This window comes from Mirounga leonina, unplaced genomic scaffold (assembly GCF_011800145.1).
Source record: "Mirounga leonina isolate KUSES-001 unplaced genomic scaffold, KU_Mleo_1.0 Mir_165, whole genome shotgun sequence".
Lineage (NCBI taxonomy): Eukaryota > Metazoa > Chordata > Mammalia > Carnivora > Phocidae > Mirounga > Mirounga leonina.
In genome coordinates, this window is record NW_023270415.1 from 60751248 (window position 1) to 60762673 (window position 11426).

The 11426-nt window shown below is 40.1% G+C and overlaps 1 protein-coding gene across 1 annotated transcript in view; it reads left to right on the forward strand.

The window, feature by feature from the left end:
* The window catches only part of SLC30A8 (solute carrier family 30 member 8), a 34993-nt gene extending 30267 nt beyond the window's left edge, over positions 1 to 4726 (forward strand). Inside the window, exons 7-8 of the mRNA XM_035011796.1 lie at positions 2104 to 2238; positions 3610 to 4726. Of these exons, the coding sequence (XP_034867687.1) occupies positions 2104 to 2238; positions 3610 to 3755 (281 nt within the window). The 3' untranslated portion in view covers positions 3756 to 4726. The remainder of the gene's footprint in view (positions 1 to 2103; positions 2239 to 3609) is intronic.
* The last annotated feature ends 6700 nt before the right edge of the window (positions 4727 to 11426 follow it).

Consider the following 11426-nt stretch of genomic DNA (forward strand, 5'->3'; position numbering starts at 1 on the left):
AGACTCTATTGGTATAACATTTCACACTCAGAGCATGGACTTGAGAATCTGATGTCCCCCTTCTCTATTTGGCCTTAGCAATGGTTCTTAACCTCTCTGACTCCCAATTTCCTCTCTCCCAATTAAATAGGAATTGTGACACTGATAATTAGCTCTTAAAGTTCTTATCTCTATTAAGTAAGCTAATCACTATGAATACAGTACTTAGCATAAACCTTGACATATGGTAGTTTCTCAGTAAAGGTGCGTTATTATCATTACAATATAACAGTGTCGACCATGACTCCATACACTTCTATGGCTAATCTAAGAACTCTTTTGTTTCTAGTGCCCTGAGCTCTGTGCAGCTCACAGAGTAAAAGAACATGCTCTTTGTTACCTCCATGAAACAATATGAACCAGCTCCTTGTTACCTCCATGAAACAATATGAAGTGGGATTAAACTAAACTAAAACTGTAGAGAATTTTAATATTAGCTCCAAGAAGGAAATCCCCATGAGCAAAGTTCTTAAATCCTGGAAAAGGAGGGTTAAGGATTCCCTATTCCTTTAACTAAGTTGTTCTTGACTAACTGCTCATTCTAATCTTTTGGGAAGCTTTTTAAAATACTTATGCCCAGGCCCCATACCCAGAGATTCTGATTAATTGACTCAGGTGGGGGCTGGCTTTGATGTTTTTTTAACATGCAGCCAAGCTTGAGAACTAGAGCTGCCCAGTGGTTTGTAAACGTTAGTGCAATGGTTCTCAAACTTGGCTGTTAGTCACCAAATGAGCTATAAAAATAGTGATGCTTCATCTTATCCCCAGAGGGTCTGATTTAATTGGTCTTAGATGTAACCTGGCAATCAGGATTCCTAAAATCTCCTCTGATGATACTAACGTGCATTCAAGGTGGAGAGCCACTTCGAAAGCGTGTCAATTTCAGAGCCTCATCCATAGAAATTTTCTTTGGAAGAACTGGAATGGAGCTAAGGCATATTTATTTTTAACAAACACAGCAGGTGTTCATGTTGTGTATATATGATTGAAGTAGAAGTTAAAATGTGGTCATCCTTAGAAATCTCTTCTACAGCATCCTCTTTGGGTCATCGTTAGTTGGCAGGGATTTACTTATTGCATCAAGTGGCTTTATCAGTGTTATGCTGGTTGAGTTGATAAAAAAAAAAAAACTGATATTAAATTGATGTGTTTTACAATTCTAACCTACCATTGGCTTGCCTTCTCTCTAGCCAAAGCAAGGACCCTTACACTTTCATAGCCTCTCATCTTCCAAATGACAATCCTTGCAATGTTTGAGAAAAGTGATCCTTCTGCCCTGAGCTTTCACTTCTTCAAGCTAGAGAAACCCCAGTTCCTTCAGCCCAAAAGAATTGTTGATTGGCTGACAGGGCCCCTACCTTCTTCTGTGGCCCTACACCATTCCTTTAGAAGCAAGGATGATGTCAAACTCTGACATTATGAGACCTGAACCAATAAACCCTGACTAATGCACGTAAATCAATAAAAATTCTATAAACTGAGTAATAAGATGGCATTATAATGTTAGTAGCAACTATTAACACAGTTCAGTAAGTGACTTGTTGGATAACTACTATTTACATAGCATTGCAAGTGTATAAAGAGCAGATATTTTTCCATTTGCTCCTCAAAGAACTTAGTATACCTATTGCTCTTTCTGTCCCTATTTTAACCACAGATGTGCTGAGGATCAGAGAAGTTCCAAGATTTGGGTAAATTCATGGTAGCTGTGGTCAGAGTGCTAACCCAGAATTACTTGATACCAAGTCCCATGTTTCTTCATTTTGCTTTCTAGAGTGTATGCAAAGATCATTAGAAAAAGCTCAGTTGGTTTAATAACACACACCAAAAACAGAGAATGATTACTATTGTTGGTTATTGCATAACATCTGCAAACAGTCTTTGATGTTAAACCCTTTGAAAGAGTCAGGTGAATTTGAATTGTAAACACCTGAAGTCAGAAACCAGAAAGGGGGAGGGCACATTGATATTCCGGAGCAGATTTTGCGGCCCCTTTTAGCCATGTGGATGAGCTGTATTTAGTTAAATAAAAACAACCTCCGTCCCTCCCTTTCCTCTTGTCAGGTGTGCCAAAGAACCTGAATTATAATGATGTGAAAGAGCGCATCTTAGCGGTGGATGGAGTGGTGTCTGTGCACAGCTTGCACATCTGGTCTCTAGCAATGAACCAAGTGATTCTCTCAGCTCATGTTGCTGCAGGTCAGTGTGTTCTGTAAATACTCTGCCAAAATTCAGTCCTTGTCCTGTAAACTCAATAATTTCCCTCCTTTCTGTAGAGCTGCCTGTAGTGTCCATTGCCTATCAAAACAACTGTGGAGTGTTTCCTTTTACCAAGTCCTTTGAAAGCACCTCTGGTCAAATTTATCGTAGCAACAATAATACTGAAGGCACCCCTTGAGGCAGACTGCAGAGCGTATCAGGTAGAATAGATGGTTTAAATGCCACCCAGACTTCAAGGTCTTAGACTCTGAAAACCAGACCTCACCTGTTTGAGTTGGTACCCAATCAGTTAAATAATGGGATGAAGTCAACAATAAATCTTCGTTGAATATTTCCTGTGTCTAAGATGCTCTGTGTATCACTGAAGATAAAAAGATGAAGGAGACATAGGTCCCATCTTTAAGGTTCTAATAAGCTAAAAGACGTGCTAGCAGGGTTTAATGGTGGTTCCCTCACTGGATGGTTAGAAATTCTGTAATCATGTGAGATAATTCTTAGGATGTTGGGTTTATTCTAAAAACTACTTTCTCAAGTAGAAGGTAATTTGTCCATTATGTGTCCTTGGCCTGGGGAAATAGGCAGTGGAGAAGGGGAAGGGAGAGGATCCCTCACTGCCTCAGGAAGACAGCTCAGGCGAAATGATACGTCAGGCAGCTAAAAAATAACTCAAGAAGTCACGTAGAGGCAGGCTACAGCAACGACAGTGACAGGCATTTGAGGACTATGCTTTCTTTGACATCATCATCTTTGCTGAGAGGCTCAGATCTGGCTACAAGTAATTTATAGCATCTGCTACACCAATATTTCACTGCAGATGGAAGAATCTAGTAAGCAGTCAGGTTACTATGGAGGGAAACTTACAGTCTCCAGATGCCTTTTGGGACAAGAGAAAAGACGGCGGTGAGATTGCTGCTCTAAGAACAGTTTGTTGGGAGCTCTAAATGTTTCCCTGTTCCTATCACTAGTCTTGATATAAATGCTGATGAGATACAAGGGCTGCAACCCAGAGAGCTCTGGGGACTGGTGGAAAGGGCCATATAAGAAATAAATAGCTGTGTCTTAGCTTCCTTCAGGCCTTATCTCCCCTCCCATGCTCAGCTTCTAAGTGTGCCAGACCCCAGAGAGAACTGTGGGCAGGAAGAGTTCCCACAGTGATGGGTACTTTGCCGCACTCGAATTTCCCCGTTTTGTCTGTGCCAACGGAGCTGTCAGAGGCAACATGGCTTCTTCTGAGTGCCCCACCTACGCCCCTCCCATCAGGTCAAAGACAAAGTACTTGAAGCTGGAAATGTAGCAGTCACCCACGTGTGTGCAATCAGTGCCAATCTTACCATGGTTCTTTCTCAACAGTAGCCAGCCGTGACAGCCAGGTTGTTCGGAGAGAGATTGTTAAAGTCCTCAGCAATAGCTTTGCTCTGCACTCACTCACCATTCAGATGGAATCTCCAGCTGACCAGGACCCCGACTGCTTTTTCTGTGAAGACCCCCGGGACTAGTTCAGTCACAACATTGACTTCTCGCATTTGACGGGCCACTATATGCTGCTCTGTGGTTTCCAGCACACAAGAAATAAAGAACCAAAGGAAGAAGTTTGAGAAATTCATGACACTGTACAGTGCACCTTTTATCCTTCTTTATTTAGCTCCATCCACCATAGATGAAAATCCATTTAGATTCATCAGCCAATTGGATTATCGACTCATCAGTAGCTGTGTTCAATTACAGGAATGTGTGTATAGACTGTTCCTGACTGGGGCTGAAGTAACAGCTGTTTGTAGCCAGAGGCAATAAAAAGTTCATCTCCCTTCAATAATGTATCCTGAGGATGAGTGGGTAAAATTGAACTCGGCAAAGTCTTATTAGAGTCGGCACCTAGGAATTCTCCCAAAACATGAGAAGCAAAAGAAGAACAGCCAAGCCAGGTTAAAAGAGATTCTGGAGACCTAACACCCACTATAACTTGACTCTCTCCCCATGTTATAATATGATTTTGAGCATTATCTTTTTGCTCCATATCCACATCACTATTCACCAAATGGGGTACAAATATCCTCTTTCCCTCTTGCTTACAAATTATGTTTTAATATGCTGAAACCATTGAATGATATTTTATTTGTCTGTATAAAAGCTCTGGACAAATTATGAAATTGCTGCTTTTTGAGTGTTTTCATGTAGTGTGAACTAATAATAAAATAAGGAGGCACAGAGCATCAGGGTTCTTGTCCCAGGTCACATGGGAAATAATTCAGTCGAAGAATTAAGAACTCCCAGATCCTGAATAATACTGATGGAGTCCCAACTATTGTCTAGGTATTGTACCAGGCTATTTAGATGTGTCACTTCATTTTATTTGAATGTCAACTTTGGAAAGTTGGAATTAATACCATCATTGTAGATAAGGACATAGGCTCACAGAGGTTAAGTAACTTAACCAATGTCATTTATTTATCCATTCATTCAAAAATAATTTGTCAATGCAGGCTATGAACTGAGCATTGGTGAATTATGTCAATGTGGTCTTTATGTTCATGGAGCTCCTTCCCTTTTGTTGGGGAGACAGGCATTCCACCAATAAACACCAGGAATGTACTACAAATAGTGGCAAGTGATGAAAGAAGAGAGCCTGGTTTAGATTGGGGGAAGTCAGTGGAGATCCTCTCTGAAGAAACAGCATCCAAGTTGAGACCTGAACAGATAAGTAGGCGATAGCCAAATGAATTATAGGAGGAAGTACATTCTAGAAGAAGCAAGAGCATGAGTGGCACCAAGAAGAAAGAATTTGGTGCATGGGAGGAAATGAGGAAGGCCCTTGTGGCTGGAGGGTACTAAGTGAGCGGTGAATTAAAAAACATGGAGGACATCAGGGAGGAGAGATGAGCAAGTGCAGTTGGCAAGGCAAGATTTTCTCATTCAGAGTCACTGATTATATAATTCCATGCTTCTAGCACTGATTGTAGCTTAAAGTAAAATAAAGATGTACAGGCCTACATCCTGGAAATTTTGAGTCAATGGGTCTGGTTTGGAATCTAAACGTCTGTATTTTTTTTTTTTTTAACATACCCAGAGATATTCTAAAGAATAGCTGGAATCTAAAAGAACTTCAACCAGGAGCACCTGGGTGGCTCAGTTGTTAAGTGTCTGCCTTTGGCTCAGGTCATGATGCCAGGGTCCTAGGATCGAGCCCCCCATTGGATTCTCTGCTCAGCGGGAAGCCTGCTTCTCCTTCTCCCACTGCCCCTGCTTGTGTTCCCTCTCTTGCTGTCTCTCTCTCTCTCTCAAATAAATAAAATCTTTAAAAAATTTTTAAAAATAAAAGAACTTCAACCAAAGGAGGTCACTGAGTGGGGGATTCAGACACATACCCAGATACCTACAGTAATATCTTGAATTGCAAACATGCAGATGGGGTATAAAGGGGCATTGCTGCGTGGGCATGGCCACTGAGGCTTCATGTCATTGAAGTGACAGTCATGTTGGACTCTGACTTGTGTCTGGAATTTCCCTAGACAGATAAAGAAAAGGGCATTCTAGACAAAGAAAAGACTATATGGAAGGTATACTCATGTTTACCTGTTAAGATTAATATTTTAAGATTTATTTATTTGAGAGACAGCACGAGTGGGAGGGGCAGAGGGAGAGGGAGAGGGAGAGAGAAACTCAAGCAGACTCCATACTGAGTGTGGAGCCTGACGCGGGGCTCAATCTCATGGTCCTGAGATCATGACCTGAGGGGAAACCAAGAGTTGGACACTTAACCGGCTATACCACCCAGGCTACCTGTTAATTTTTATTGATATGTGGCAAAGGAAACTTTCAACTCTGATTTTTAAAACTATATAATTTTTACCACTTTACCATTGTAGAGAACAAAAGTTATGTCTTTGATGATTTTTATGTCATTGTCAGCATCTAGCAGCGTGTTGGAAACCTAGCAGGCATTAAATAATTATTGGGGCAATGACTCTGGGCTATGTGTGGGCCTTGCCATTATTTTTCATTTACATTTGTATTTTTCTGAAATTCTGAGGCCAAGAAAACATTGACTTTGACTGAGGAGGTCACATCTGTGCCATCTCTGTGAATCAATCGGCACTGCTGAAACAGCTACTTAGCATTCTGCTGACGATTCACCCTGCTCAGTGGAGACAAATAGACTTGTCCCCCACCTCGGTAAGCACGTTTAGGCAACCAGAATTACAGCCACTCGGGTTTCTAATGTGCCCTGCCTCAGCTGGCTCTCAAAATGGAAGGGATAGTTCACACCAAATCATTTCTCCTGTCTCAAAGGCCATTGAATGGTTTTGCTTTTCCTATTTTGTGTAGGACAGAGCCCTTAAGACTTGGCAAATACAAAAGTTCTTGTGTAATTTCTCTGCTTTCTTTTCAAAATCATATTTATCTTTTATTTTATGTCAGGAATACACTGACTGTCAGTAATCATAAGGTAATCATAAGGGGATTTGTATATCAACCAACGAATTGCCCCATGGCCCCTAACCATTTCTGCTATTTCCCTGAAATTTGACCTCTTTTGTCAGCTAGATTGAAAACTCTGGATGGTAGATGTTTTGGGGTAAAGTGCAAGACAATCTGCAATGGGGATTTTAAGGATTTGAAGATGAAAGAGCAGATGACACCAAGAGACTTTAGGTACCATGTATCAATTTTGAAAGTCAGCTTCTCTTTTTGCCTCTTCCCTGGAGTCCAGGATTGTGAACTCCAGGCCACTGACATTCCTGGAATAGCATAGTAGAATTCTTTACTTTGTGGCATTGTATTCTCTCTGGCTATCAAAACATCTTTCACGTCATTCAAAGAAACACACTTTATTCTTCAGAGTATTGAAATCAGGCCAACTTCATTGCCACCCTCCATCCTTAATATGCTTCTCTGTCATCCAGCACCCAGTCAAGATTCATCTAGCACTCTATGGTGATGTTAGAGCCCATAAAAGAAATTGATGCATTTCATATATTTGGTTACAGATGGGAAGTGGGAACGTTGAAGGACATGAAGGAGAGAATGTTTGCACTTTGAACATCACATTTGTAGTTAGATTGCCTGAGTTTGAATCTTAGCTCTTGCCTTTATTAGCTCTGTGACCTCGAGCAAGTTACTTAAATGTTCTGTCCCTCTGTTTCCTGATCAGGAAAACCTCCCTATTCAGATATGTGAGAATTTAATACATTAGGACAGTTAAAGATGTCAGACTTGTGCATAGCATGTGGTTAGTTAGCACCCAGTAAATCTTAACTTTCATTGCTTATTATATATGAAATGAGTGCATATGTATGTGTACACCATCCCCACTTTTAAAAGGTTTTGAGTCTTCAACACAACTCCTGCAACAGAGTGGCAGAATTATTGGTGAGCATTGAACAGCTCTTTCTCTCATGGAGCGATTGAGGCTTGCTGAGATAAAGACGTCAACTGAGAACATTGCCTAGTGTGCGAGGCATGGACTCATTAAAATAGTGAAGTCCCATTCTGACGCACTCTGAACACTCCTACTTTTATCTTTAAAGTAAATGCTGAGTTAGTCACTTCAAGTACATTTAATAACAAAGTACAGCTGCCCAGTTCAAGAGGGCAGAGTCACAGATCTCCCAACCCTCTTCCCCTGCTCCTGTGAAGGATCCCTTCCTTGGTCTCTCTCCTAGCCACAGTTTGTTCTAACCAGGTGCATTTCCTCCTTCTGGTTTCTAAATTGTCATTGGCATGGAGGAACCATTTCCTTATCTGTTAAATTTTGCAGAGCCACCAAAGGCCTTTAGCACTGTCCAAAAAAACACCTGGCATATACATTTTATAGATTCTTGGAGAATGCGGCTCTCCAGCTCCAGCTCCACCACTGAACTATGGGCCAGAGACTCTTTCAGAGACAAGCCTCATTTTCTGCAATTAGTTTAAAGTACCTTTAGGAAATGATTTTCTCAGCTTGTCTCCCTGCATTCCCTGCATTGGATCACAGGGCAATCTGTTTAAATGACTAATTACAGAAATCATTAAAGGCACCAAGCAAATGTCTTTGAATACCCACATCCCAAGTTTTACAAGTCCTGCTTGATGTGACAATGATGAAACCACTTAATAGTCCAGCACAGGCAGATATTTAAAAAAAAAAAAAAAGGTGACCATATGTGGCTCAGTTTCCTAACTTTCAGATTTCACACTTAACATTTGTCATTCTGTTACTGGACACCTGTTTAAATTCTATTTTAAAATGTTAATGTATGTTGTTTAGAACAAAATCAGGAAAAAGAGAGAGTTTGGGTTAAGTCATCATCTTTTTATCACTAGAATCATGGCGGAAAATATTTCTCATAACACCAGTCAGGACTGTAATGAGAATATACTACTCCACTCTCAATCTTTTATTGGAGGAAAGAACCCATTGAGGGAGCAGATTGGGCTAAAGGAGATGGAAGATGATCTAAGAATCAGGGGCACTTCTGAAATCATCTTGGTCATCAGTATGAAACCCCAGTGAGGAAAAGGATGGGGGTCAGAGACAGTGGGAGCCCTTGACAGTTGTAAAAAACAAACACACTTGTGCTTTGTCACCCATGAAGGCCAGGAAGTGAAGAGAGATGTCAAGCTGAATTGCACCCTTTTCAGGTGTGTCAATCAAGCCCTAGGAGACAACGTTTCAGCATAATTGCCCTATATTTCCTTCCTTCAAAGGGATACCCATTTGCTAAAAACATAATTATCCTATTTGAAGCCATTGAAGCCATGTGGTTGTTGTACACAGTCCAATGGTCCCTTCAAGTGTTATTTCCCTAGATTGTAGAATTTAGGAGGTTTTGGGGGTATTACAGAAGAAGAAAGGGCACCGGTTGTACTGAAGATATTATAAACCACGGTGAGTTAACCTGTCCAAAAGAATCAGGATCAGATGTGACTTTGGGGTCTTGTTTGAAGTTGAACTGCATTCTTCACATGAGACTGTAGGCACTTAACAAGCTAATACCCTGTTTCTTTTCCATCCCCTCTCTTACTTTTTTTTCAGAGATGAAGAATGGATTTTATCTGGCATATACATGCAAATGATGAACAAGAATTTCTGTTACTGTCCCATTCTCTACTCCACATTTGTCTTTGACGTGGCAGAAGTCTACAGTCAAAAAAATATGAGTACCCTGTGTTGACATTTCTTCAGAGCAATGCTTTCTATGAATAATTAATGGCCTAGAAAGATGAAGTATCCTTTTCTAGTTTCCACTTTCTCACAGAGTTCAGCACCTTGTGTGAATTTGAAATGGGAAGGGACAGTTCAGATTTCCTTGGCTCAGTAAGCTCTGAATTCATAAACAAGAAGCAGATTCTCTTTCCATTCAATCTTTAATCCTTTACAAACACAAAGCTATACAGAAGATTCTTTAGGGTCTTAGATTAGATCATCTTTAATGTTGACTAAAGAGAAAATTCTGAGGGAGGCACTATGATCAAGCACAGTTGATGAGGACATATTATTGTTTTCCTCCTCCTCCTCTACCTTTCTCCTTCTTTCCTTTCCCTTACCTTCTCATCTCCTCTTCCTTTCCTCCTCCTTCCTCTTATCATAATTATTATTTTGATAGCTTTTAAATACTCTGGAATTTACCCCTTATACTACAACGATGGAGAATGTTTTACCTGGATATAAACATTTGCACAATAGTAGAGACATTTCCATATATAGATTTTGAAGAATACTACTAATCCTCTACCCTGAGACTTTTCATTAATTTGTTAACTCACGTAATTCATTTTTCAACTCATTTTACTAATATTTATTGATCAACTAGATGTCAGACACAAGTTCAGGAAGTACAATATTGCTTTAGGTATGTTTATATTAGTCTAGAAGATTCTATCATGGATTAAGAAATGGCTGCATAACTAAACCCTGGAGGTCCTGAAAAAAATTAACACTCAAATGCTAGGCATCAACTCTGAGAAGTAAATACACCTGCATTGCTTCTCCCTTGAAAAATATATTTCATAAAGGTATTGTTCAGTGCAGTCAAATAATGAAATTAGTCATATTTCCTGATGCAATCTTACTGATTATTCCAGAACTTGAAGTATTTCACTTCACTTCTTTCTCCAGTTACTGAGGTATCAGTGTCTCTAATGCAATAGCAAATGTTGGGCAATGACTTGAGGATTAGATGAGCTTGGAATGTTAGTGCTGGAACAGGTAAGATTATATACTTAGGAAAAGAATTAACCAAGAAGGGAAAAAATTTGCACACTGAAAATGATAATAACATTGATGAAAGAATCTGAAGAAGACACACATAAGTGAAAAGATACCAGCTGTTCAGAGATTGCAAACATTAATATTGTTAAAATGGGTATACTACCTAACATTATCTACAGAGTAAATGCAATTCCTACCAAATTTCCAATGGCATTTTCCACAGAAATAGAAAAAACAATCCTCAAATTCATATGGAACCACAAAAGAGCCTGAAAAGCCAAAGCAGTCTTGAGCAAGAACAGAGCTGGAGGCATCACACTCCCTGATTTCAAAATATATCACAAAGCTACAATAATTGAAATGGTATTGGCATAAGACCAGACATACAGACCAATGGAGATCTCAAAAATAAATCCATGAATTTATAACCAACTGATCTTTGACAAGGATGCCAAGAACACACAACTGGAAAAGGACAGTCTCTAAATGGTGTTGGGAAAACTGGAGATCCACATGCAGAAGAATGAAACTGGACCCCTATCCCACACTATGTACAAAAATCAACTCATAATGGATTAAAGACATAAAGGTAAGACCTAAAACACCAAAACTACTCAATGAAAACATAGGGGAAGAGCTTCTTGACATTAGCCTGGGCAATAATTTTTTAGATATTACCCCCAAAGTACAGGCAGTAATAGCAAAATAGACAAGTGGGATTACATCAAACTAAAAACTCCTACACATCAAAGAAAACAGTCAGTAGAATGAAGAGATAACCTATGGAATGAAATAAAATATTTGCGGGGCACCTGGGTGGCTCAGTTGGTTAAGCAACTGCCTTCATTCAGCTCAGGTCATGATCCTGGAGTCCCGGGATCGAGTCCCACATCGGGCTCCCTGCTCAGCAGGGAGTCTGCTTCTCCCTCTGACCCTCCTCCCTCTCATGCTCTCTGTCTCTCATTCTCTCTCTCTCAAA